The 26,036-nt window shown below is 48.3% G+C and overlaps 2 protein-coding genes across 6 annotated transcripts in view; one reads left to right on the top strand and one right to left on the bottom strand.

The window, feature by feature from the left end:
• POLR3C (RNA polymerase III subunit C) overlaps positions 1 to 11,687 on the bottom strand; it is a 30,240-nt gene extending 18,553 nt beyond the window's left edge. For 2 of the 5 annotated variants that reach the window (XM_029581049.1, XM_029581050.1), the window contains exons 1-4: positions 11,458 to 11,687; positions 10,458 to 10,533; positions 9,815 to 9,987; positions 9,033 to 9,288 (exon numbers count right to left, since the gene is read on the bottom strand). In XM_029581049.1, the coding sequence (XP_029436909.1) occupies positions 9,033 to 9,288; positions 9,815 to 9,961 (403 nt within the window). In that variant the 5' untranslated portion in view covers positions 9,962 to 9,987; positions 10,458 to 10,533; positions 11,458 to 11,687. Of the gene's footprint in view, positions 1 to 9,032; positions 9,289 to 9,814; positions 9,988 to 10,457; positions 10,534 to 11,377 lie in introns of all 5 variants that reach the window. The other 3 variants (XM_029581047.1, XM_029581046.1, XM_029581048.1) reach the window with 3 other exon arrangements.
• A 92-nt stretch (positions 11,688 to 11,779) lies between these two features.
• RNF115 (ring finger protein 115) overlaps positions 11,780 to 26,036 on the top strand; it is a 35,773-nt gene continuing 21,516 nt past the window's right edge. Inside the window, exons 1-2 of the mRNA XM_029581052.1 lie at positions 11,780 to 11,934; positions 17,839 to 17,897. Of these exons, the coding sequence (XP_029436912.1) occupies positions 11,851 to 11,934; positions 17,839 to 17,897 (143 nt within the window). The 5' untranslated portion in view covers positions 11,780 to 11,850. The remainder of the gene's footprint in view (positions 11,935 to 17,838; positions 17,898 to 26,036) is intronic.

The raw sequence follows: 26,036 nt of genomic DNA, 5'->3' as shown, positions 1-26,036 counted from the left end.
AAAGAGACCACCACCTTAGGCAAAAAGGAAGGGACTGTAGGAAAAGGAACTCCATCCTCCAAAACATGCAGGAAAGGGTCCCTACACGACGATGCTTGCAGTTCAGAAATCCTTCTAGCTGAACAGACTTCAGGATTAAATCCTTTAAAGTAGCCTTTCTAACCGGTTCAAAGGGAGGACCACACAGCACTCGAAGAACCAAATTCAGATTCCATGCTGGACAAATCTTCCGGCCCAGAGGACGAGGACGTTTTGCCCCCTTGAGGAAACGAACCACATCCGGATGAGATGCCAATGGTCTTCCTTGAATCCTACCTCAAAGAGACCCTAAAGCTGCCACCTGAACCCGAAGGGAATTATAGGCCAAGCCACTTTGCAAAAAGGCCAGAATCTGCGGAACATCCACATTGAAAGGCTGCACCCTGTTCTGCAAACACCACGATTCAAACACTCTCCACACTCAGACATAAGCCAACGACATGGAAGACTTTCTTGCCTGAAGCAAAGTCGCAATCACAGGCTCAGAATAACCCTTCAAGCGGAGCCGCCGCCTCTCAAAAGCCAAGCTGCTAGACAGAAGCGATCCTCCCGGTCAGAAAATACAGGCCCCTGCTGCAACAGCCCTGACAGATGGGCCAAGTGAACGGGACCGCTAGACGAAGAAGGTCCGCAAACCATGGCCGGCGCGGTCACTCAGGTGCCACCAGAATCACCCTGCCCGGATGAAGCTCGATGCACCGCAGCACTCAACCTATGAGAGGCCACGGTGGAAACACGAACAGCAGCAGATGTGTCAGCCTCGGCTGAACAAGAGCGTCGACACCCTCCGATCCGACCTCCCTTCTGCGACTGAAAAACCGATCCGTCTTCACATTTCCTGAAGTCACCATGAGGTCCACCACTGGTCTGCCCAACCTGGCCTGAATCAAGGAAAAGGCCTCCTCCAACAACTCCCACTCCCCCAGATCCAGACGCTGTCTGCTGAGGAAGTCTACCTACACGTTGTCCTCTCCGGCTACATGGGAAGCAGCTATTCTTTTTCTAATAAATCCCCAGAATGGAGGACAGTCTCCAACGTTCCCTTATAACTCTATAACTAATTAAACTAACGTCCACAATGCTGGGACAGGATGTGAGCACGTGAGAACATGAGGAGCGTGGAGAAGAATGGCTATGTATTGGATATATGGGTCGACTGCCGAAACGCTGCAGCATCCATGGAAATATAGGGGGTTCAAACAATGTATTAAAAGAGCACATGTGATCTTTTTATAATGTTGTTTTTATTATGTGGTGTGATAGAATATTGTGTTAATAAATAAAAGAATTGTGGACGTTTGTTTAATTAGTTATAGAGTAATAAGGTAACGTTAGAGACTGTCCTCCATTCTGGGGGTTTATTAGAAATTGATTAAAAACAGTCTGTGTGCGCGGTATTTTGGGCAGGTTGTAGTGAAAGCAGCTATTCTTGCCAGATATTTCTCTGCCCAAATAGTTCTTGCACCTCCAATGCTACTAGACTCTTCATTCCGCCTTGCCGGTTGATATACACCACTGTCGTCGCATTGTCTGAGAACACTCGCACTGCCTTGTCTTGAATGAGGGGGGCGAAATGCCAGTAAGGCTGTGCACACTGCCCTGGTTTCCAGCCGATTGATGGACCAGGTCGCCTCCTCTGACGACCATTGTCGCTGGGAAAATTTCCCTTGACAAAATCGCCCCCCAATCAGAGAGGCTGGCATCTGTGGTCACCACCACCCAGTTGGGCACTTCCAGATCCATCCCTTTCTCAAGATTGTGCCAAGACAGCCATCACGAGAGACTGGACCTGGCATCCTCCTGCAACGGCAAAGGAAGCTGAAATTCCTCCAAAAGCGGATTCTAATGGGATAACAGCGCCCTCTGCAGTGGGTGCATAAGAGCAAAGGCCCATGGAACTAACTCCAGCATAGAAACCATGTAACCCAGGACCTGCAAATGGTCCCATACCCTGGGAACAGACAGACGCAGCAGCCGAAGGACCTGACTCTGCAACCTGACTACCTTCTTCGTAGTCAGAAACACCTCCCCCATCTGGGTATCGAAGCATGCCCCCAGATATTCCAATGACTGGGTTGGCTTCAAAGGGCTCTTTACCAGATTCGTCACCCAACCCAATGAATCCAGGAGCTGCAGGACCCGCTGGACTGAGCGACAACACTCCATTTCCAACTTCGCCCATACTAACCAATTGTCCAGGTATGGGTGCACCAGAATACCTTTCTTCCTGGGCATTGCTACCACTACCACCATCACCTTTGTGAACGTGCGCGGCACTGTCGCCAACCCAAATGGAAGGGTTTGAAATTGGAAATGCTCCCCCAGGACCATGAACCTCAGAAATCTCTGGTGTTCAGCCTGAATGGGGATATGGAGATAAATTTCCGACAAGTCCAACGCCACCAGAAACTCCCCTTTGCGCACCGCCACTATCACCGTGTGCAATGTCTTCATCCGAAGCCGTGGCACCCGGACAGCAGCAGTGACCTTCTGCAGATCGAGAATGAGCCAAAAAGGTCCCCTCCTTTTTGGGCACCACGAAGTACACAGAGTATTGGCCCTGCCCCCTCTCCAGAGGGGGCACTGGAACAATGGCGTGCAGGAGCTGTATCCTGCACCACCTCCCGCTTGTACCGGGAGGTGCAGCGGGAAATTACAAAGGCATCCCTGAGCGTACGAGAAAATTCTAAGCTGTAGCCATCTCTCACCACCTCCAGGACCTACGTGATCTTGGTCCACTCCTCGTAAAAAAGGGAGAGCCTCCCTCCGATAGCCACCGGAAAGGAGCAGACCAGCCTTTCTTCATTGGCCAATCTTATTTCCGCCCCCTCCTTGGGACCCACTGTCCCTCAGAGGTCTGCGTTGGGCTTGAAAGGCCTGCTGTCTGCCCAAACTCTGTTTTTGCATAGCCGGCCCAGGGCTCCTGCCAGTGCGAAACCTCCTTGCCTCTCGAAATCAAGCTCACGGAGGGAAAGACATTTTGGGGGTCTTCCTGTCCTCAGGCAACTTATTACCTTTCGACTTCCCCAACTGCTTCATGAGCTGCTCCAGATTCTCCCCAAATAGCAGCTTGCTCTTGAAGGGGAGGTTAGACAGCTGGACTTTAGACCATACATCTGGCAACCAATTTTGCAGCCATAGGAGTCGCCACGCTGCAACCGCAGAGACCATGTTCCTGGCGGAGGTCCGGACCATGTCAAACAGGGCATCCACTACATAGGCCACTCCTGCTTCCAAGGGATATTTTGAGCCATCTCAGCCACAGTGCGCCTTCTGCACCCAGCATAAGCAGGCTCTCTGTATCAAGCTTCTGCACACTGCCACTGCCACACACAGACTCAAGGCTGACACTTCAAACAGCCTTTTAAGTAAAATTTCCAGTTTTCGATCCTGGACATCATTCAGTGCGGCTGAACCTGCCACCGGGATGGTCGTCTTCTTGATAACTGTGGACACCGCCACATCCACCTTGGGAATCTTCCACGACTCCAACGTCTGTTCCGGCAAGGGATATAACTTAGCCATAGCCCTGACCACCTTCAAGCCCACTTCAGGCCCAATCCCCCAGCTTCTTCACCTTCTTTGGCAACGGAAAAGCCTTAGGGGGTCCCTGTAATCCCTCTAGGACTGGGTTTACCCTTTATTTTATCTGAATCCTCCTTAGAGACCTTAATCCCCAGCTCCTCCAGCACCTGGGGAATTAGCAGGCCCAGGTCATCCCTATGGAACAGCCAAACCACCCAAGGGTCATCACTGTCCGTGATCGGAACCTCGCCCAGATCCTGCATTGGATCCTCCAACGCACTAACAAGATCCTGATCCAGATCCTGCATTGGATCCACTAAAGTACTAACAGGGTCCGCATCCAGATCCACCGGCCCTCCTTGCATCTGGTCTGGATCATCCGTCTCCTCAGAAGAGTCTTCTTCTACTGCGGCCTGTCTGAGACCCGAGGTTTGCAGGATCTCTCCAGACTCTGCATGCCCCAGATCCCTAGGCTTTTTGGCCATCTGGGACTTCCTGGGCAAAAGCCTCTTGGTCCCAGCTCCCTTTCTGGCCAAATAGGCCTTATGGAGCAGACAGAAAAAATTCATGGAAAAAGCTTCCGGATCTGAAGATGAAGGGTCCAGGTCCGTGACCCCCTGAGCTTCTTCCCTTCCCCTGCTACCAGCAGGGTCCTGATCCGTGGGAAACAGCATGGGAGGGGAGTTCCAAGGCTCTGCCACAGCAGCCTGACTCCCAGCATGAGCTGACAAACTGGACGTACAGCAGAACGTCGCGAGGCCACGGCAGGACCAGAGCGTCGACACCTTCAGCCTCGTGTTCCCTCCTGCAACTGAAGAAGCGAACCGCCTTCGCATTTCTCTGATTCGCCATCAGGTCCAGGCGAGGAACACCTAACCGACGAGTCACGAGATGCATCGTCTCCTCAGAAAGTTCCCACTCTCTGGGACCTAGATGCTGGCAACTGAGAAAATCCGCCTGAATGTTGTCGACCCGGCTATGTGAGAAGCTGCTAAACAGACCAGATGGCACTCCGCCCAGAGCATTAACTGGTCAGTCTCCAATGCCACTGGATGACTTCTGGTTCCCCCCTGACAACTGATTTAAGCCACCGTTTTTGCATTGTCAGACAATACTCGCACTGATCGACGGCTCACCAGGGGGAGAAAACTGTGCAATGCCAGACGTACTGCCCTGGTTTCCAAGCGATTTATGGACCATTTCGCCTGCTGCTCTGTCCATAGACCCTGTGCTGCCCTCGATTGGCAAACCGCACCCCAGCTGGTGAGGCTGGCGTCTGTCGTCACGATCACCCACTGGGGCTCCTCCAGGTCCATCCCGTGCTGCACATGGGCCGGAATCAACCACCAAAGGAGACTGGACCTGGCAGGTTCCAAGAGCGGCAATCGGGTCTGGAACTCTTCCGACTTCAGGTCTCAACGAGAAAGTAACGCTCTTTGCAAGGGTCTCATATGAGCAAAGGCCCAAGGGACTAACTCTAGAGTAGACGCCATAGAACCAAGCACCTGCAAGTAATCCCAAACCCGGGGCAGCGGTAGATAACAGCCGCCGGATCTGCACCGTTAACTTTTCGATTCGCTTCTGCGTGAGAAAGACCTTGCCAACTGATGTATCGAACCGAGCACCCAAGAAGTTCAGCACCTGGGACAATTGGCTCTTGGCAAAAATGATGACCCAACCGAGGGATTGGAGCCGGTCCACTACAGACTGAACCACTGCCCTGCAAAGCTCCTCTGACTTTGCGCGGATAAGCCAATTGTCCAGATAGGGATGAACCAAGATCCCTTCCTGCCTGAGAGCCGCAGCTACTACCACCATTACTTTGGTGAAGACGCGGGGAGCTGTCGCCAATCCGAACAGCAGTGCCTGAAACTGATAATGCTCGCCCAGAATCATGAACCCGAGAAACCGCTGATACTGTTCGCAGATCCCTATGTGAAGATACGCTTCTGTCAGATCTAAAGAAACCAAATATTCGCCGGAGTGGACGGCCGCAATGACTGAGCGGAGAGTTTCCATGCGAAAACGGGGTACCCGAAGCGCTTTGTTCACCTTCTTCAGATCCAAGATCGGGTGGAAGGAGCCCCCCTTCTTGGGAACCATGAAATATATGGAGTATCTGCCAGTCCTGAACTCCTCCGGTGGGACTAGGACAATGGCTCCCAGAGCTTTCAACCGGCCCAGGGTTTGAGTCACAGGCCCCGCAGGGCGACATGAAGAATAGGTCCTGCAACGGGCGTGCAAAATCCAAAGCATAGCCGTGTTCGATGATGCTTAGAACCCACTGGTCCAACGTAATCTTGACCCACTCCTCGAAGAAGAGAGACAGGCGGCCGCCTATCACTGGAACAGAGGAGTGGGTCAGGAATACCTTGATTGGGAGGACTTGCCCCCGGAAGATCCCTGAGGACTCCCATCGTGAAGAGGCCTACGGCCACAAAAGGAATGATACCAAGCCTGAGACCTCGTCGACGGCTGACGTGGAGTGAAGGCCGGAGCCCTGCCCTGCCGAAAACTTGCGCTGTCCCCGGAACCAAGGGTGCGCCGACCCAAACGTCCTGGAGGTTCGAGGCTTGTCCTCTGGCAACTTGTACATCTTATTATCCCCATGGGATTTGATAAGGGCTTCTAGATCATCCCCAAACAAGAATTTCCCTTTAAAGGGAAGACTGCCTAGCTGGGCCTTGAAGGAAACATCAGCTGACCAGTTGCGGAGCCACAGAAGCCTTCTAGCCGAGACTGCCGAAGCCATAGTGCGCGAGGACGCCTGAAGAAGATCATACAAGGCATCCGCGGTGTAAGCCACAGCCTCCTCCACGTGATCTGCCTGCTCCGCTTCCGCTGGAGGCAACTCCTGCGTGGTGAGCAACGTTGCACCCAACAAAGTCGCCTTTTGCAAGAGGCTACTGCAGACCGCCGCCCTAACGCAAAGCACCGAGACCTCAAAAATGCTCTTAAGAAGGACCTCCAGCTTCCTATCCTGAAGATCCTTAAGAGCGGCAGCCCCTGCAACCGGAATGGTCATCCGCTTAGTGATGGCTGAAACGGCCATGTCCACTTTTGGGACCCTAAGGACGGCCTAGGACTCGTCTGGCAGCGGGTAGAGCTTCTCCATGGTTCGCCCCACCTGAACGCTGGCCTCAGGAGCCTCCCATTCTCAGATCACGAGTTGTAGCACAGGGGAAAAAGAAAAGCTTTAGAAGGGGCTCGAAGCTCCGAGAGAACGGGGTCCCCCTTGGTAGCCTCCGAGCTCGGCTGCGGCGCCTCAATACCGAGCTCCGTCAGAACATGAGGGATTAAATGATCAAGTTCCTCCCTCCGAAATAATCTGAGGACCCTCGGGTCATCCCCCTCAACTGGGTTGGGATCAACATCCCCATCAATATCCACAAGGAGAGGGTCCAGCAAAGGGGGATCCGGTGGATTGGAGGCCGGGGTCCTGGAGAGATCCAAATCCGCATGGCCCATCCTCCCCCTGGAGGAATCGGAACCCCCAGAAAGCCTAGCCACCTTCGCAGGCGGAGGCTCTTCAGCCTGCAACTCAGCCTCGGCCTCCAAAAATACCCTGTGCATTAAAAGCACAAATTTGGAAGAAAAGGGAAGCTGCCCCTTTAAGGCCCCCCCCCACGGGAGGGGGTGGGTCAGAGCTCGGAGGGGAGGCAGGCACTGGGAGCTGTTGTCTAACAGGGCTCAAATTCGGCGGAGAGAGTTGAGGACGGATCTCCCCTCCCCCTGCATCCAGCCCTACACTGGAGCATGGCGGAGGCAAAATGTCCGCCATTCCCGCACTAGACGGGGACGGGGAAGACTGAGGCCGGCAGAGGCGTGAATTCCTCCCTGTGCCACGGGAGCGTGCTGAAAATGAGGTCCTTCCCCTCCCAGGAGCCACCGTGTACAAATGCTATCACGGGAGAGCAGCGGCACCGGCTCCCCGCATGCTGAACACGCCGAACCCCGCGGCACGAGGCCCCGCGAGCACGAGGCCATAAAAATTGGCAAAAATTGCCCCTCCGGAGCCCCGGGAAACCTGTGCGCAAGGTAGAAAAATAACTATTTTTTCTTTTTTTTTTTTTTTAAAACGCTGACACATAGCCACCCAGGGGAAAAAACATCCCTGGAACCTCAATCGCAGCACAGGCAGCCCTCCCCCCCCCCCCGAGGAATTATGCCATCTCAGGGTGCAAGGGGGAGGGACCGGCCCACTGGTAAATCCCCCTACTCACCGGTAGAAGAAGTGGCTCTGAGAAAATGGCTAACAGGGTATCTAACCCCTGCCATGCCTCAACGAAGGCCACAGCCTCGGGAGGACTGAGTCTGCTCACCTCCAGAAGAAAACTACTTTTTTTTTTTAAACAGCTTGCTTTAGCCACTGGTAGAAACAAACATCCTTAGGTCTTATAACTTCTAGTTTGCTTTGTTTTCTTTTTAAAGGATCAGGACCGCAGGTTCTGTCACCCTCATCTGCTGGCGTCAGAGAAATACTAAAGGATCGCAGGTGGCACACCAGTGTAAGAGGGGCGTACCTTTCAGCTTTTTTCTCTGACTCCATCTGCTGGAAGGGAGACACAACCCAGCGGTCTGGACTGATCCTGGTATGTAAAGGGAAAAAGTTTAACCAGGAAAACCTCTTGAAAAAGGACCCCTTAGTCTAGTTTTAAGGCTTAATATTGAGTTTTACATTGTGATTTATAAAAATAAGGAGTTCATGAAACAGATAAAGCTGTGGGTTAACTGCCCAGAGAAGGAAGTAGCTGGCTAATCGAACAGTGACTGAAAGTCAAGGCTTGAACAATGGAAAAGAGAAACCAGCCTACCCCTGTGACGCAATTCTGCCTACGCAGAAGAAGCAAGTTTGCCAACGCACAGAAGAATTAAAAAAAAAAAATCTAGGCAACAGAGATTATTCTAAAAAGGACATCAAAAGGGACAGGAGGTACATGAAGTTATATTTGATCAGAAACAAAGTCAGGGCGGTTTGACAGGATCATGAATGTATGAGTGCAGGAGCATAAGCATCTCTATCAGGCGCTTGTTGTTTTTGAGAGAAGAGATAACTCTCATGGCCTGGCTGCATTTTCCCAGGGCCAATTAAATTTAAAAAGCTGAAAATGATAAAGAATTCTCATGTGGGAGTATCTCACCTTATTAATAAAAAGTTATCGTGCGTCCATTAAAGGGCTCCTAGGGCTTACAATGTAGAAGTGTCTTGGTTAGATGCCGAGAGGCTAAACACCAGGGGGAAACAAGAAAATCACTCCCCAAAACAGTAAGCCGAGAGGAGCCATGGACAAGACTGCCAGTGGTCTGAACCTCAAGGGCTCTTTGGCTTGCCTGGAACAGTTGGAATTTCCAGAGTAATCAAAATGTCATGAAACCAAAAAAAATCAGATCAGAAATTCTATCCCATGGGAAATGACTCTGGGAAGAGGATTTCACTTCTCCTCATCTGGCTATGCTATTAGGCCCACCTTCCATGGTTTCCGTCAGCCGGTCTGCAACCTTCCTCACTGCGGCACTCATAGTCATTTTCCCATTGAGCAGCGTCTCCTCCACAATCAGCTCCCCGGTGTCACCATACAAGGTTTTGGCAGTGTAAATATAGCGTGGGTATCGAAGGATCCTCAAGACCCTGTCATAGTGAGCTTCATATTCCACAAAGCCTCGCTTGTTGAGCTGGTAAGTTGCCAGATTGTGCTGAATGAGCACACAAAGCGCCTTCTTAACCTGGACAGAGTTATCAGATAGTGGAAAACTGTCAACCAATCAGCTGTTTTTGTCAGTGATGATCTAGAAACTCTACATTTATGTTGCAGACCATGCATAAATTTCAGAAAAAAATAAGCTTTGTGGATTCTCTAATCTTTGCTAAATCTTTTGTTAAAGCATCCTACCCTGTTTTCTTTCTTGATGTTGCTTATAAAGCGCATGTACTGTAATTACAAACTATCATGCATGTCAGCAAATGCAAATTTATGGCCTGGCGTATTAAAGGGGTTTCCCCATGTTGTGTCCATAGAAAAAAAAAAAACATAGTACACAGAACCCCTAGAGTGTGAAAAAAATCCCAGATCCTGAACCCCAAGAATAGATACACGGAAGTTTGTTTCTAGCCAGGTGCAGATTTCTCACTGGCTGCCAGAAAATCCCTTGTACCTAACTGGATTCTAGAGCTATCCTTCTAGGCAGCATGAGTGCTGTCCTTTAGTTTAGTTGTACAGCATGGTATAATAATTGTATGCTTTTCCGTTACCTGATCCAGCGACGTCGCTGTGTCACTGCTAATCAGACGCAGCGGCTGGCTACCAGTCTTGACCAGGTGTGTCCCTATTTTATCTACAATTTCTCCAAAGTGCTCTAGCAGCAAGAGAGAGCATAGTTTAATCTCTGCTTGCGTCATCTTATCATCGGAGTATTAGAAGATGTCTGTTAAACAAATAAACATATATGTATAAGACATCTGTTAAACATATACATATTTATAAGACAATGCTGTGTGTTAGCAAAATTCTGAAAAATAGACATTAACCCCTAAAGCTTGTTATGTGTAAAAGTGAGAATACGGCTCAGAAATCAACAGTACAGGGAAGTCACTTGACCAAGGATGATGGTGTAGTTTATCAGCAGAGCAAATGACATGTCTACATTGCTTCATCTTTTATTGTAATCTCTGGCCCTAATTCTCAGTCTGAAGAGACTGGGCTGATGAAGGTAATCCTGTAGTTCTCCAGGACTCTGGCCCGTCTTTCAGCAGTGTGCATCTGATGTACAGGAGAGAGGTTCATGTGCCTTGGCAACATGAAAATCAACAATGCATCTGGGTAGAGGCAACGATCTTTTACAGGGCAAGGAATGCGTAAAGATGAGAAGTCCCTTCCTAGGACCAACATACTTACAAATGAAGCTGACGCTCCTCATATAGGGATGCTTACAGGCCTGACACCTTCATACAATTTCTGTTAATTTCTTTACCTAGAAATAAAGGTTAACATATAAACTTTTAAACTTTTTCTAGTGACCCAACTTAACACACTTGTAACTATTTCCTTTACTCAGGTCCCTGCAGAATGAGGTATGCATTAAATTATAAACAAGGGTGATGTTTGTTTTCAAAGCTGTAAAAAGTTTATAAAGTAAAAGATGTGGGGAAGGTGAATTTAGAGGCAGAAGAAGACTAAAGTCCAGATATACTAAACATTTTCACCATAAACACAATCTCCATAAATCTCAGTGTGAGCACAACTCAAAAGATCAGGTTATTGCAACCTGTCACGGTTTTCCTTTTGGCCTATCACACAATTAATGTACCATTCGCACCTTTTTTACAGAACATAATAAGTTGCCATACTGTCAGCCCAAAGGCCGATCAAACCCAGCAACCTATTTCCAACAGTGGGCACCCCAGGTCACAGGTACTTGGCAGGATCCCAAGGGGTAGAGAGTTCCAAGCTACTTATCCCAGGGATAAGCAATGGATTTCTACAACTCCACCTTAATAATGGTTTATGGACTTTTTCTCCAGCAACTTGTCCACCCCTTTTATAAATGCAGCTACACTAACAGCTTTCACTACATCCTCTGGCAACGAATTCCAGAGCTTAATTATGCCTTGAGTAAAACAAAATATTTACGGGTTCACTAGGATGAATCGTTGCCGAAATGTTACTGTAACTGAAGGGTTAAGCTTTTTTTGTTTGGGGGTGGGGGTTCCAAATAAATAAAAACTAAGTACAAAAGTAAATACATAATAATCATTCGCAACCGCGACTGCTTTGCTGGCTTTCTTTTAAAACAGTAATAATAAAAATAAACATACCCCGCTCCCATTTCTCACTTTCTCCCAATAGTTCCTTATAACTTGAGCATTTTGCTCGTTTTACACTTTGCCATTAATACCTGATGGCCTCATGCAGCTACCTGCAGTCTAACTTTGGAGCCTGTCGCCGCTTCCTAACTCCTCCTTGCTCCTCTCCAACCAACACTATTAAAATAAATTGAACGTCAAATAGAAAATATTTTTAATTCTCTTCCTCCCGTACGGCCGACTTCAGCGATAGGCCTTGCGGCACCATGGCAACCGGACTCCCCCCCCCCAAGAATATTTTCGGGTCATGTGCCTTCACGCCCGGCCGACGTGGGCAACGACGTCGCTGGCGGCGGCTAGTCACGTGGTCGGCCGACTTCCGGTGCGGGTGCTCTCTTCTCGCCAGTCTCGGTGGCCCTGGAGGTCTGACGTCAGGTGGCGGCGGAGTTGGAGTAGGAGGGGGAAGGAGACGGTGGTGGCGGAAAATGGCGGAGGCGGCAGCAGCGGCTGTGTCCCAGCATCGCTTTTTCTGCCATTGCTGCAAAGGGAAGGTCAGCCCCAAGCTGCCGGTAAGGACTGGCCGCGCCTGGCAGAGGGAGGAGGGGCCGCTGGAGATGGGGGTGGGGAGAGGCTGGGGGTATCGCCCTTCTTCTCATTATTGGGGGAGAGATAAATAGTATGGTCCTGTTCCCTCCCTCTCCACAATACAGGGGAGTGGGGGATATGGACGTATTTTCTCCCTCACCCCGGGTCTCTCTCCCCTTTAGGTTGTGGGGAGGTTCTGGGGATACTCCTGAAGAAGTGGAGGGGCCTGGGATGTATATCTCTCTTCCTTTTCTGATGTAAGGTGTGCAGGGCAGACTGAGTTATGTCTCTCCCCTTACCCATATAGAGGGGGCACATGGAGGTCCTGGGGAGCCTTCAAGAGGTGATAATTTTTTTTGGGGGGAGATGCATTGCTTTCCCCCCCCCTCCCCTTAATGAGGGCGAGTTACCTAGTCCCTAATGATGTGAGGAGTAGGGCTTATATCCACCAAGTGTATGGGGGGTAAATAACATCTTACCTCCCCTCCCCCACCCCATCTCCCCTTGAATGTTCTAGGGAGGTATCACTCCTGACCAAATGTGTGTGAAGAGTGCATGTCATAGTTCTGATCTGTTGTTTAATACTAGTATAAGCATTTCACTAAAATGGAGTTATCCAATATGAAAAGTTAACCTCCCCCCCCCCTTAATTAATGCTGCAAGGATTTTTTTTATGGGGACATTAGCCCGTCTATTCTAACACAGGGAGGCTCCCTTCCTAAAGTCCCTTTTGCACACTCGATGGTCCAGTGGTAAAGTGTTACACCCCTTGCCCCCACTCTCCCCTTTCCTCCCGATGCACTAAATCCAGAATTAACCAGGTGGAAATAAAGGAGGAAATGCCTTCACTGCTGCTGCATTTCTATTGTTCCTGACTTTGATTTGTGGCTTGGAAAGGGATGTTTCCACTCTGTAGTTAGATTCTGTGATTCTGCTTGCTGGAGACCCGGGTGCTACCCCCCTTCCCCCCCCCCCCCCCTAATAAACACACTATTAGAACTTTTCCCTTTAGGAAGCCCGAGCTAGTATGTTTGAGTGGAGGTATAGAGGAGGGAATAAAAAATGTTTACTTATTACCTTGGAAGGAAAAAGGGTATCAGTAGCTGCTTAGAGCATATCTTTCCCTACTAAGGATCCCAGTGCCATTCATTTAAAGACAAGTATAATTTCCCCATGATGTCATGGATTTGTCACTTTGGGTCTAATGTAAACAGATCCATCAGCTGCTAAAACATATAAATAATTTATTCAATTAAATCTTTCCCTTTTGTTTTCAGCCCTTTTACCATAGGGAAAAAACAACCCTGGCATGCTAGCTTTCAAAGGTTAAGAATTAGCTTTCTGTTACAGGTAAAAGTTACTTATGCTGCAGAATAATAGTGTGTATACAGCACATCCAAATGAGGAGTGGTGATGTGCTCACATTTAGATATTCTAAGCATGAGTGCTGTGGTTGCAAGCCCAACAGCCAACTTCTTGTGCCCTGTCATAGGTTATTTTAGTTTGGAAAATGAAACGGAAAATAAGCTGCTGTTCTATGATCTTGTTTTTACTACTTTACCTGGGACCCATTTGACTGTTTCTTTTTTTTTTGGGTGGGGGGGGGGTGGTCATAAGATCATGAATAAGGCCTGCAGACTGTGGTTCTTCAGTGGGAGCCTGCTTTGGAACTATGACAAGGGTCCCAAGACCTCACCACAAGATATTAACAGCCAAATCAGACTGTTAATTTTAACGTGCAGAGGCATAAAGACTGTGGTGTACCCGTTTTGCTTTCTTCTCCCTCCCACTCACTGAGGGATCACAAAGGGTCCCCATAACATGGGGACTCCCTTACAAATGGAGATGAGGTTTTGAGGGTTCCCCTGTCCCTAAATTCTCCTCCAGTCAGATTTATTTTATCGTATCCCATCCTAGGGGATAGAAACAAACTAATTGCGCTGGCAGGTTCAGCGTAGGTTTTGTTTCCAAGTATAATGTTGGAATGACCTGATGCATTCTATTTGTGAGTTCTTTGTTAGCATCAGCTTCTTTAGGAAAACATGTTTTCAAGGATGGAGAGTCACATATTTCTGTGCTAGATCCCGTTAATCTGTGCAGATCTGTTTTTTTTTGTTGACGTCAGCCCTGGTTTGCCAATCGGTGTGACTGGAGTATTACAAGGTAAATAAAAATGTGGACTTGGATTATAGGCAGTCCGATTGGCTAAGGCACAGGGCATTAATCTTCTAGACGTGCCCTGTTACATGACGTCAGCAGTTTGAGATGCTCCTGTTAGTTGCTGCTGCTGCCTGAGTCTCTCTTTCTATTATGAGAAATGGTTCCTCTTCAAGATTTTGTCTTCCGGCACGGCTTTGCACAGTGCTGCCTGGTCAGCTGATTGAATTTAAAAATGCTGAAGTCTTTAAAAAATGGTGATGTAGCTACGGGCTAGGATAGGCAGGTTTAGGGTTAAGACAGAGTTTTTCACTTGGCCTCGGATGCAATGATCATTTGGAGGGCCCCCCCCCCCCCCACCGGATCACCCTATAGACCTTTTAAGCAATTGGAAGGTTGGATACTGAACTTATGGTTGTATTTTAGCTTATCCAATTGTTATACCTTCCACTATTGCTAGTCTAGTCTGTACCCTGAGCAGAAGGAATGAGACCCTCAGTACTTCAGTTAGAAACAATATTTTATTGAACAGGCCAGTGGTAACACTGCAGTTTTACTGAGGTTACATGCCATTACTAATTGTACCGGTTCTCACTAGCTTTTGCGATTTACGTTGGCACCAGGGAGCTTTATGACAAATGTATTTAGGACCAGGAGTACTACAGACTTTTTTTTTCCTGTGCTGTAGATGGAAAAGTGTTTAGCAGACCCTTCCCCAAAGAGCTTACAGTCTACTTGAGTACCTAGGACTTACCTACTTTATTTCTGTAGTGCTACCAGACATGGCAGCCCTGTATGGATGTGCATAAGAGACTGTCCCCAAGGCAGTAGGAAAAGGTTGCTACTGTTGGTGGGAGAATCGGTTATTAATGTGATCAGCACAGCTGTAGAGCCCCACGAGAGCCTTCCATCTTCTGAACAATGTGCATCTGTCCTTTCACTGTGCTGGTGTTAGAGGAGGTCTGTGACGGTTCTTGACTTGGTGGCCCCCTCCCACCCCCCCATCTCGCATGAATTCTCTTTTCCCAGGCTAAGTTTGCCCATGCGGTGCTCAGAGATCGGCCTGCGATGTTTATTAAAAGCAGGACCCTGCCTCGGTTGCTTTCAAGTCTTAACTCTGGCTGCAAAATGGCAGCGTACGTTTGTTTTTAGATGCACTCAGTCAAATTCCTGTTTCCATTCTGGTTTGATTGTTGCATCCTGCAGACGTGTGTGTGTGTGAATCCTGTGAGCTGCATGCATGTTTTCATATCATGTATTAAGAGATGTGCCAGTCCATCACAAATAGAAGATGTCGTACTGACCCTGTACGTCTGTCTGTACTCATGAAAAGTCTGTAACCTTTCTTGTTCGTGAGCAAGCCGGGGGAATACACTCTGCAGCTGGCAGTTCCATCCCTAATGTTTTGCTTTTACCCTGCCCTCATGCCCTTTTATAGAGGGGCTTAATGTTCCTGAAACAGTAGTGACTTTGTTGAAGAGCTGAGTGTTTGTTCCTGTAACAGTTGCCAGGAGATAGCAGGGTTTCTCCTGGGGAATTTCTTGTAGCATTTCCGGTTTGATATGACCACATATAGAGAATCTCGTGCTCCTTTTTTTTTATAGGTTTTTTGAGTGTCCCTTGCTCTCCTGATCTGATTTTTTTTATTCTGTCCCTTCCGTAGGATGAGGGGGAGGGATCCTGAGTGTACCCACACGTGGGCATGGAGCAAGATGGCACCACCGTAAGGCATTTAAAACAAAGTCCAGCTTGCTAAACATAAAAGCAGTGGGCACATATCAGTCCTTGAGACTGCTTTAAATGACTTCTGCTCCTTTTCCTGTCTGTTCGGGTTGGACTACGGACAGACGTTCTTTTATGTCCAGCCAGTTCTTTAAACCATTTTAGCACATCGGAAGTGCACTTACAGCACCTGGGATCAAGTCCCCAAGCTGCAGCGTTGTGTAGAGAAGCAGGTCAAGGCATCCGAGGCTGAGAGAACAGAATCCAGTTTCTCTGCCCTCCTGGCTGGCTTCCTCGGTGTGTTGTGGGGCTCTGGGTAGTTGTCTGCCTCAGGAAACCCGTTTCTAGTAGCAGAGTGTAAACCTACAATGCAAAGCTGGCACCTTTTATTTAGAACATTTAGTACCAGGAAAGCATTTTTCCTTAACGTCTCACTTTTCTTGCTATTCTGCTTGACATTTTTTTTTTCTTCTTTTGCTCTCTTTAGTATGTATATAATTGGGGGGGGGGGTGTTCTGAATTTTAGGCAGCAAGGTCTTGTGGCTCCTAGGAATTTTATAACGCTGCCACAAATTTTTTTTTTATTTTTTGCTTTATAAATGTAGCCTCTTATTAAAAAAAAAAACAAAAAACAACCCCAAAAAAACCCACCCTTTGTCACCGCCAGGAACCACTCTCCCCTGACTTGGAAAGTTAGCTACCTGGAGTTCCCCTTTTTTTTTTTAGTTTTTCCTAAAACTCATCACATTTAAAAGAATGTGGCTTGATGGAATTCTGTTTTGCTTTCACTTTTACGGACTTTGATTGCTTCAGCCTTTTATAAGGTGATTAAGAACCTAGCTTATTAATCCTGAGTGCATCTTTGTAATTTAGGCTGTAGGATGGGTGTTGGGAATGACCGTGTCTGATGTTACTGGTCTGTATTGCCCTCCTTTTGGGTGCTGTGGCGTAGTGGGCGTCTCGTGCATTCAGATGTGAAATGCCTCTTCCCATCTGTAAAGGATGCCCAGTGCTGGTAATAAGCTGGGTGGATGGGTCAGTAACCCACACACACACCACGGTCCCTCCTCTGCAGTAGAGAAGTTGCCACACGGCTTGGTCCATAACATGGCAGAATACAAACTGGGGAAAGGGAACTGCCGGAACTCACAAGATTCGCTGGTTGCAGTACCCGGGCATCTCGCCACGATCTCCGCATCATCAGTGTGACGCATGATGCAAGTGTGCCCCAAATGGGAGGCGGCCGCTCACAATAGCATCTCGCTAGGTCTCCCTGGAGGGACATGGACGTGGCTCTGATGGGAGGGCGGTGTTGCTATGTATATGGAAAGGGGGGTGTGCCCCAGATCAGAGGATTATTCGGGATTCCCCCAAGCATGCGCACACAAGCTTTACATTTTTAATTCTTGTAAACTGCTGTTTGTGACTTAATCCTTTTTTTTTTTGTTAATGCAATTAACCCATCATGGGGCATGAACCAAGAGCTTCTTGAGTGTGTATATATATATATATATACATATGTTAGTTGCTATGTGTCTCCTATTAGGATAATGAAGCTTGATGGTCGTAGCTCTAGCTGCCGCTGTTGTGTTGCTATTTTGGGAGTTGCACCTCCCGAGAGCCCTGCCTGTTTTACTCTGCGCTGTGTACAAAACTCCCAGCTACCGCGCCATCAGGCGGATCCTGCAAGGCAAAGCGCAGCTGTGGGAGATAATTAGTGAATACAGATGTTAGGAGAGATGAAACTAAATGAGAGCGCAAGAGCTACAGGAGCAAAGAAATGGCCTATGTTCACTGCAGAGATTTCCAGCAGTGGGTAGGAGCCAGATGTTCCCTATCTTCAGAATAAGATGCAGAGTCTGGTGAATGGAACGCTAGACAAGCTCGCATCCGTTAGGAACATTGGTCACTCAGATCTATTCCTGGATTGCTTTTTTTTTTTTTTCTCACTGCTCCATAAGAAATTACAACATGATCTTGCTAAATTCCTCCCTCTCTCTTGTTTTTAGGAATATATCTGCCCCAGGTGTGAGTCGGGCTTCATCGAAGAAGTGACAGACGATTCCAGGTATGTGTGTGCCCCTCCTCCCCCGGGTCACTTTCAAGTTTGTCACCCTCCAAAGTGATAGGCGCGCAGTGATGGTAGGAACTCTGCCCGATGAGCTGGGGGGAGAGAAATACTGAGGCATCGTTATTAGCTACACACACACAAGAAAAATGTCGGCTGCCATGTTTAGTACAGTTATTTACTTAGATTGTTCTTTCCTGGAGTTATATGAATGTGGTAAGCTTTTAAAAAGTTCCTTTTATGAATCTTAAGTACTTTGGGGGTAGAGTCCCTCGCTAGAAAACTCCTGCGCTGCTGATGTGTGACTGAATGAACGCAGAGCAAACGGCAGAAAAGGAGAAGCAAGAAGCTGGGACCCTAGTAAAAGGTGCACACTTCTTCCAAAAAAAAAAGTGCAGAAGAAAACGTAATCTCCTCCTGTGGAAAATAGGAAATGCAGATTGTACTGTTTTTCCTGACTCTCTGTGCCGAGCTGCCTCACGGGGAGACCCTGCCCACTGGCGTTCGAGGCAGTCTCTCTCTTTTAGTGGCACACATGACTTGCTGTAATAGTCATCTTATTTTGGTAATAATGTGCAATCGTTTTCTTACTTGGTTTGAAATCTTGTCCCCAGCTCCTGCTGGGAATCCCGGTCTCCCAGGTTGGCATGCTGTTGAATGTTCTACATATTTATTGTGGTCTGTCTTTTGGCCCTTTTGTGGTTCAGCCACGGTGGGTGTGATATATTCTCTGTGGTGCTGTTGACTGCCTTAATGTCCCTAGGAGAGATGGCAGCTCTATTATAAAATAAACAAGTCGTATGCAGCACCAGCACTTAGTAATCATCCCCCACACCCCCAAAAAAAAACAAAAACCCAAACTTTGTCATGCATGGATAATTACAGGGCTTATGTCCTTCTGGTAGGGCCTGGCAAAAAAAAAAAGATAAAAAGCAAGTATGCGTGTAGTCACTGCCCCATTTCAGGCTCAGTTTGGATACGTGCATGTGTCTTTCCTAGCAGCGTGCTTGCATACCTTGGAAGAACCGGTGTATGCAAATCTACCTAGTGTATATTCATCAAGGAAATGCTGAAAACCCAACTGGCCAGATGTGCCTTCAGGGGAGGGCTGAGAAATGCTGGCGTGAGGGACAGTCAAGGATCCAGAACTAAGCCTCATAAGACCAGAAAAGGCAGCACAAATGTATTTTAGTGTGACTGACGGCGATGCTCCTACTTGGGAAGGAGTGGGCTAAAATTCTTACTTTCCTACAGGCCCATACAGTACAGTGCGCTCCGGCGGAGCACACTGTAAACGCGCGTCCAGTCCCCCCGAACCTAATAGCGCCCGCAACATATAAATGCATGCTGATGGCCCTATTAGGTATTCCTGCGCGATTCAGAAAGCAAAATGTGCAGCCAAGCCCCACACAATACTTTCAGAAATTTCTTCGTGTACCGGGAAAGTGCACAGAAAAGCAGTAAAAACTGCTTTTCTGTGCAACCTCCGACTTAATATCATGGCGATATTAAGTCGGAGGCCCCAAAAGTTAAAAATAATAAAAAATAAAAAAAAATTTACAATTGGCTCGCGGGTTGAAAACCGGATGCTCAATTTTGCCCACGTCCGATTTCCGAACCCGTAGCTGTCAGTGGATTTGAGAACAGACGCCGGCAAAATTGAGCGTCTGCTGTCAAACCTGCTGACAGCTTCTGCTCCTGTCTAAAAAGAGGTACTAGGAACGCACTAATGTCCCTAGAGCCTCTTTTTACCGCCGGGCCTAATTTAAATCTTTTTTTCTGAATCGCACACACAGGAGAGCGAGCGCTTTCCCGTGATTTTTACTGTATCTGCCTGTAAGCGTGTAGCCAGATGGACTTAGGACCAATAGGTTATGCTCCCTTGCCAGCAGGAGGAGACTAAGTCAGATTTCAAAGCTGACATCACCCTAGATTCACCCCTGCAGTGACCTCAGCCCTTCAGTATTTCTCCATCTCCAGCAGATGGTGGGCGTACCTCTCTGTGGGGATTGTTGTACTTTTAGGAAGGAGAAATTCTACATTTTAAATTGGAGAAAAAAATTGAGCCCCACTCTCCTGCAGTGATAACTAAAGGTCCCTCCCCCGCTGAGGCGATTTCCAAGATCCCTCAGAGGTGTGCATTGGTCAGGTAGCCGGTTCCTGGCATAGGAACATTGCTGCTAAGGCAGCAGGTGCAGGAAGCCGAGCACAGCCGTGACAGCCAAAGCCCTTTTCCCAAGCGCCATCTTGCGTGTCTTTGTGCATGCCATATTACCCTCCATAGAACGTCGGTACCTGCAGTGCGTCAGCTGTGCGCACAACCTAAGTGCAGAATACAGGTAAAGTTGGGCAAGTGTGCTGTGCATTTGCCTCGCCGCATCCCGCCTAGGCATCCGAAATCTGTGCGCATAAAACTTTAAGCGTGAGCCGACAGAACGCAGTCACTGCCGCCACTGGCTCTGGCAGCCAAGAAACATAAGCGCCTTTCTTTCTGCGCTGCTTGTCATATTAGGGCTTCACAGTCTGACCTGGATTCTTACTTATGTCAGCACTGTGAGGAAGCCCAGGGAGAGCTGGCCTCCCCGGACTTTGCTAAGCCCGGCTCCTCCCATTCTGAGGATGGGTCAGCAACAGCCTTAACTGGAAGTACCCTGGATCTGAGTAACCCCGTGACTGGGTCATCCATGGGAGAGGGAAATTCAGCGGCACCTACCCCAATACCTTCTGGGCTAGGCATGGGACCAGGCTGCTTTCTTTCGGATGGAATTGTTCCAAGGCCTTTGAGCCTTCGTACAGACGGAGTCTGCTACCTCACTTGCCCCTGTCCAGATGGAACCTCAGCCAGTAAGCCCTCCCTCTCCCAATCCTATCAGCAGACCTCGAGGCATGCCTCACCATGGGTATTCCTGGCAGGGACCCGGACGCACAGGCGAAGAAGAGGATCCAGATTCCTTGGAAGATGGGGAAATTCCCCCCCCCCCCCCCCCCCCCAGGTTCAGAACCACATCTGACCATGTTATGGTTTTTTCATAGAGAACAATTGCCGGCACTGGTTTCCCAGACCCGAAAGATGCTGAGAGTTCCTGGGGTGGACTTTGACAGAACCAAAGAAGAATCCCATTCTGATTTCCCTATGGAAAGCCTCTTGCTGTGCTTTCCAGTACTGAAAGCCATCCAGGAGTTGATTGACTTGGAATGGGATGTCCCAGAAGCACGTTTTAAAGGGGGCTGGGCATTAGAAGCTCTACACCCGCTGGATCTGGCAGTGAGTGTGTTTGAGTTTCCCTAAAGATGCGCTGGTCTGTGCCATCTCTAATTGAACAACTATCCCAGTGGAGGGGAGGAGAGGCCTTAAAGGATGTGCACGATAGATGGATGGAGTCCATCCTTAAACAGGCCTGTGATGCAGTAGCAATAACCTTACAGATTGCTTCTTGTTGTGCCCGGGATGAATTCAAAAGCAGTTATGGAACTCACTGCTGCCTATTTAGCTGATGAGGGCTTGGATCTAGTCCATACTTCGGCTTGGTGGTGGCGGCCAGAAAACAGCTATGGCTGCAGAATTGGTCAGCAGATGCAACCTCCAAGGCAAATCTTACAAAGATGCCCTTTAAAGGATCAATCCTTTTCGGAAGCAAATTGGAAAAGCTGGCCAGTAAATGAGGCAAATCTCCAGTTCCCCAGCTACCAGAAGATAAGAGAGCAGTTACAGCACCGCTCACCTATGAGGAGTTGATCCAGGGGCTCCCAACACTTTTGCCCCTACAGAAACTCAACATTTTAGAGGTCTGTAATTTTGTAGTAGATGGCCCAAGAGGGACAGGCTTGGGTTCAGGTTCGTCCCGAACTCCCCCCCCCCCACCCCCACCCACCCACCTATTGAAATTTTGCCAGCCCACTTTCAGAACGAGGAGATCAGGGGTCGACTGTCCCTCTTCTACCAGCAGTGTGTTGAGATCACTTTGGACTAACGGGACTGGAAGTCATATGAGAAGGATATGTGCTGGAATTTCTCTCGGGACATATTCATGATGTCTCCTTGCCACTCCCAGCACAAGAAGTAGGAAGTGAAGACTACTCTTTTCAGGCTCCTCAGGATGCAGGCTATAATCCCCAGTACCTGCACTGTAGGAAAATATATGGTGGTGTTCCATCTATTTCATCGTACCTAAGAAGGAAGGTTCCTTTCACCCCTATCCTGGACCTCAAGAGCGTAAACAGACATCTACGAGTGAATCGTTTCTGCATGGAAACCCTACGCTCCGTGATAATGGCTGTACAATCGGTAAAGTTCTTAACCTCCCTGGACCTATGAGGCCTACCTACATATTCTAATCCGTCAAGAATGCCAATGTTTCCTATGCTTTGCAGTACTGGGTCGCCATTATCAGTTCCAGGCACTGCCCTTTGGCCTAGCCACCGCCCCAGAACATTTTCCAAGATTATGGTGATCATAGCAGCAGCATTGAGAGAGAGTGAAACCTGGTGCACCTGTACTTGGACGACCTGTTGATCTGGGCCAAGTCCGTGGAAGAGTCTCCAAGTGACCTCTCTTCTTCAGGAACTTGGTTGGGTCATATACCTGGACAAACGCAGTCTCAAAACCTCCCAGTCCTTGGAATATCTGGGAGTCCAGTTCAACACAAAGCAGGCAAGGTCTTCCTTCTGACCATGCAGATAAGGAAGTTGATGTCCCAAGTGTCAGTTGATCAGCACAATATACCCGACGGTGTGGAGCTATCTCCAAGTTCTCGATTTAATGGTAACAACACTGGAAATAGTGCTGTGGGCGAGGGCACACATGCGACCACTTCAATGCTCACTACTGTCTCATTAGAACCCGCAGTGTCAAGACTATTCGTTTTGGCTCTAGTGGTAGCTGCAGGAAGCTCATCTGAACAGTGGTGTACCCTTGTCCTCCCTGAACTGGCTGGCTCTCCCAACAGATGTGAGCCTCCGGGGCTGGGGAGCTCACTGTCAGGAACTGACAGCCTAGGGACATTGGACTGAGGAAGAGGCCTTCTGGAACATCAACCGCCTGGAAGCCTGGGCAGTCAGAATGTTGTGTCTACAATTCACCCACAGGCTCCAGGGTCAAGCGGTCTATGTAATGTCTGACAACGTAACGACTGTAGCCTACATCAACCACCAGGGTGGAACCAAGAGCCAGCAAGTGTCACAGGAGATCTCCTTATGGATTGGGTGGAAATACATCTACAGATGATCTCAGCTTCCCACATCACAGGAAAAGACAACATCAGAGCAGACTTTCTAAGCAGGGAGAGTCTGAATCCAGGACAGTGGGCATTGTCGGCAAAAGCCTTTCAGCTGAAAGATTGCTAGGGTCTCCCTACCATCGACCTGCTAGTCGCATCTCACAATCTGAAGGTTCCCAGATTCTTCAGTCACAGAAGAGATCAGTGGTTTCTAGGGATTGACACAGTCGTTCAGACCTGGCCGGAAGAAGAGTTGCTATACGCCTTCCCTCCATGGCCCCTGCTGGGCAGAGTCATTTGCAAAATCAAGCACCACAGGGAATTAGTCCTACTAGTAGCTCCAGATTGGCCCAGGTGTCTGTGATAAGCAGAGAATCCTGGTGAAGACCCCCCCCACACACACACACACACACACCGTGCCACCCGCTGCACAGGGACCTGCTACAGCAGGAACCAGTCCTTCATGAGGATCTGACTCTATTCGGTCTTACAGTCTCGCCTGATGAAGCGAAAATATTTAGCAGCAGAATTTGCCACCTTACGCCGTGCTCAGAAGTTCTCTACGTCCCTAGCATATGTGCAGGTCTGGAAAGTATTTGAGGCCTGGTGTGAGGAACGCAGTGTCCCCCCCCCCCCCCCCTCAGGTGGTCAAAATTCCACTAATTCTGGAATTTTTGTAGGATGGCTTGAATAAAGGCTTGACCCTTAACTCCTTATAGATCCAGGTAGTAGCACTCTCCTGTTTCAGGGGGTGAAGTGAACAGAGCCAGCATGTCAGCTCATCCGGACATGGCCCATTTTCTGAAAGGGGTGAAGCACCTTTGGCCACTCTTACGATGGCTGGTCCCTTGTGGAATCTTAATCTAGTATTGGAGTTTTGGGCAGGGCCCTCCTTTCGGCTGCTGCACAGTCTTTCCTTGCGTTTGTTAACCTTGAAAACGGTGTTCCTGATTGGCTCTATGTTCGGCATGTTGCATCTCTGAACTGCAGGCCTTGTCCCGTCTGGATCTGTTCCTCCGGATGACTCCAGGAGTGTTTACAGCTTCGTACCGTTCCATCCTTCTTGCCCAAGGTAATCTCAGAGTTTCATGTGAATCAGTCCATTTCGTTGCAATCCTTGAATAAGCACAAGAACGTGGAAGAATACCGCCTAGGGCATTTGAATGTCGGTAGGCTTTTGGTGCAGTATCTGGAAGTTTCAGAACAGGTCTGATAGACAGACCGCCTGTTTGTCCTTCACGGTGGAAGGAAGCAGGGCGAACCAGCTTCGCGAGCTACTATAGCTCGCTGGATTAAGGAGGTAGTCACAGGAGCCTATGTGGAGGCAGGAAAGCCATTACCTTCTCAGGTTAAAGCTCATTCTTCTAGGGCTCAGGCAGTCTCATGGGTGGAAGCTAGGCTGCGGTCTCCCATCGATATCTGCCGAGCAGTGATGTGGTCCAGGTTCTGTCGCCTGGACATACAGACCCAAGAGGATTCAGCCTTTGCAAGGGCAATGTTAACCGGACCTGTGGGCAGCCTCCCACCCCGATTGGGAGTAGCTTTGTACATCCCATTGATCCTGAGTCCATTTGGCTACACGCTAGGAAATGGAGAAATTACTTACCTGATAATTTCGTTTTCCTTAGTGTAGACAGATGGACTCTGCATCCCGCCCTCTGCTGCCCAAGAATGGTGCCAAGGATTTATCCATGGAGTGGATATCTATTCCAAGAGATTACGGGTAAGCCATCATCCAGTCCCTATATCAGGGCATCTATATTCTTACTGGGGTTCAGTGTTTGGTTGAGTACAATTAGTTATCCATTTTTAATCGTTTTTTCAATAGTATGTCCACAGTGGCTTTTGAAGAGAATACTGAATGGCTGAGGTCACTGCAGGGGTATACAAAGGGTTACATCAGCTTTGAAATCTGACTCCATCTTTTGGCAGGGGAGCATAACCCATTGATCCTGAGTCCATCTGTCTAAGGAAAACAAAATTATCAGGTAAGTAATTTCCCATTGTTCATGCTAGTGTAAGCTCAAAAAGCCATGGTGGATTAAACTGCTATAGAATGGGAGTCTTAAAACATTCTTTGGGATTTGCTTTGTACGATCCTGGGTATATAAGAACGTAAGAGATGCCATACTAGGTCAGACCAAGGGTCCATCAAGCCCAGTATTCTGTCTCCAACAGTGGCCAATCTGTCAAGTACCTGGCAAGTACCCAAACATTAAATAGATCCCATGTTACTAATGTCAGCAATAAGCCATGGCTATTCCCTATTGATTAATAGCTGATGGACTTCTCCAGGAACTTTATCCAAACTTTCTTTTTTTTTTAAACCCAGCTACGCTAGTTGCCTTAACCACATCCTCTGGCAACAAATTCCAGAGCTTGACTGTGCATGGAGTGAAAACATTTTCACTGATTTGTTTTAATGTGCTATTTGCTAACTTCATGGAGTACTCCCTAGTCTTTCTATTATCTGAAAGAGTAAATAACCATTTCACATTTACCCGCTCATGTCCTCTCATGATTTTGTAGACCTCTTTCATATCCCCCTTCAGCCGTTTCTTCTCCAAGCTGAAAAGCCCTAACCTCTTTAGTCTTTCCTCATAGAGGAGCCGTTCCAATCTCTTTATCATTTTGGTCGCCCTTCTCTGTTCCTTCCCCCATCACAACTATACTTTGAGATGCAGCAGCCAGAACTGTACACAGTATTCAAGGTGTGGTCTCATCATGGAGCAATATAGAGGCATTATGGCATCCATCCTCCATTTTATTTGCCATTCCCTTTCTAATAATTCCTAACATTCTGTCTGCTTTTTTGACTGACACAACACAGTGAGCCAACGGTGTCAATGTAATATAAACTATGATGCCTAGATCTTTTTTCCTGAGTGGTAACTCCTAAAATGGAACCTAACGTCGTATAGTT

The sequence above is a fragment of the Rhinatrema bivittatum genome, chromosome 16, assembly GCF_901001135.1.
Source record: "Rhinatrema bivittatum chromosome 16, aRhiBiv1.1, whole genome shotgun sequence".
Taxonomy (NCBI): domain Eukaryota; kingdom Metazoa; phylum Chordata; class Amphibia; order Gymnophiona; family Rhinatrematidae; genus Rhinatrema; species Rhinatrema bivittatum.
Note: the sequence above shows the minus strand (reverse complement) of the source record. Positions and strands in the feature narration are given on the sequence as shown.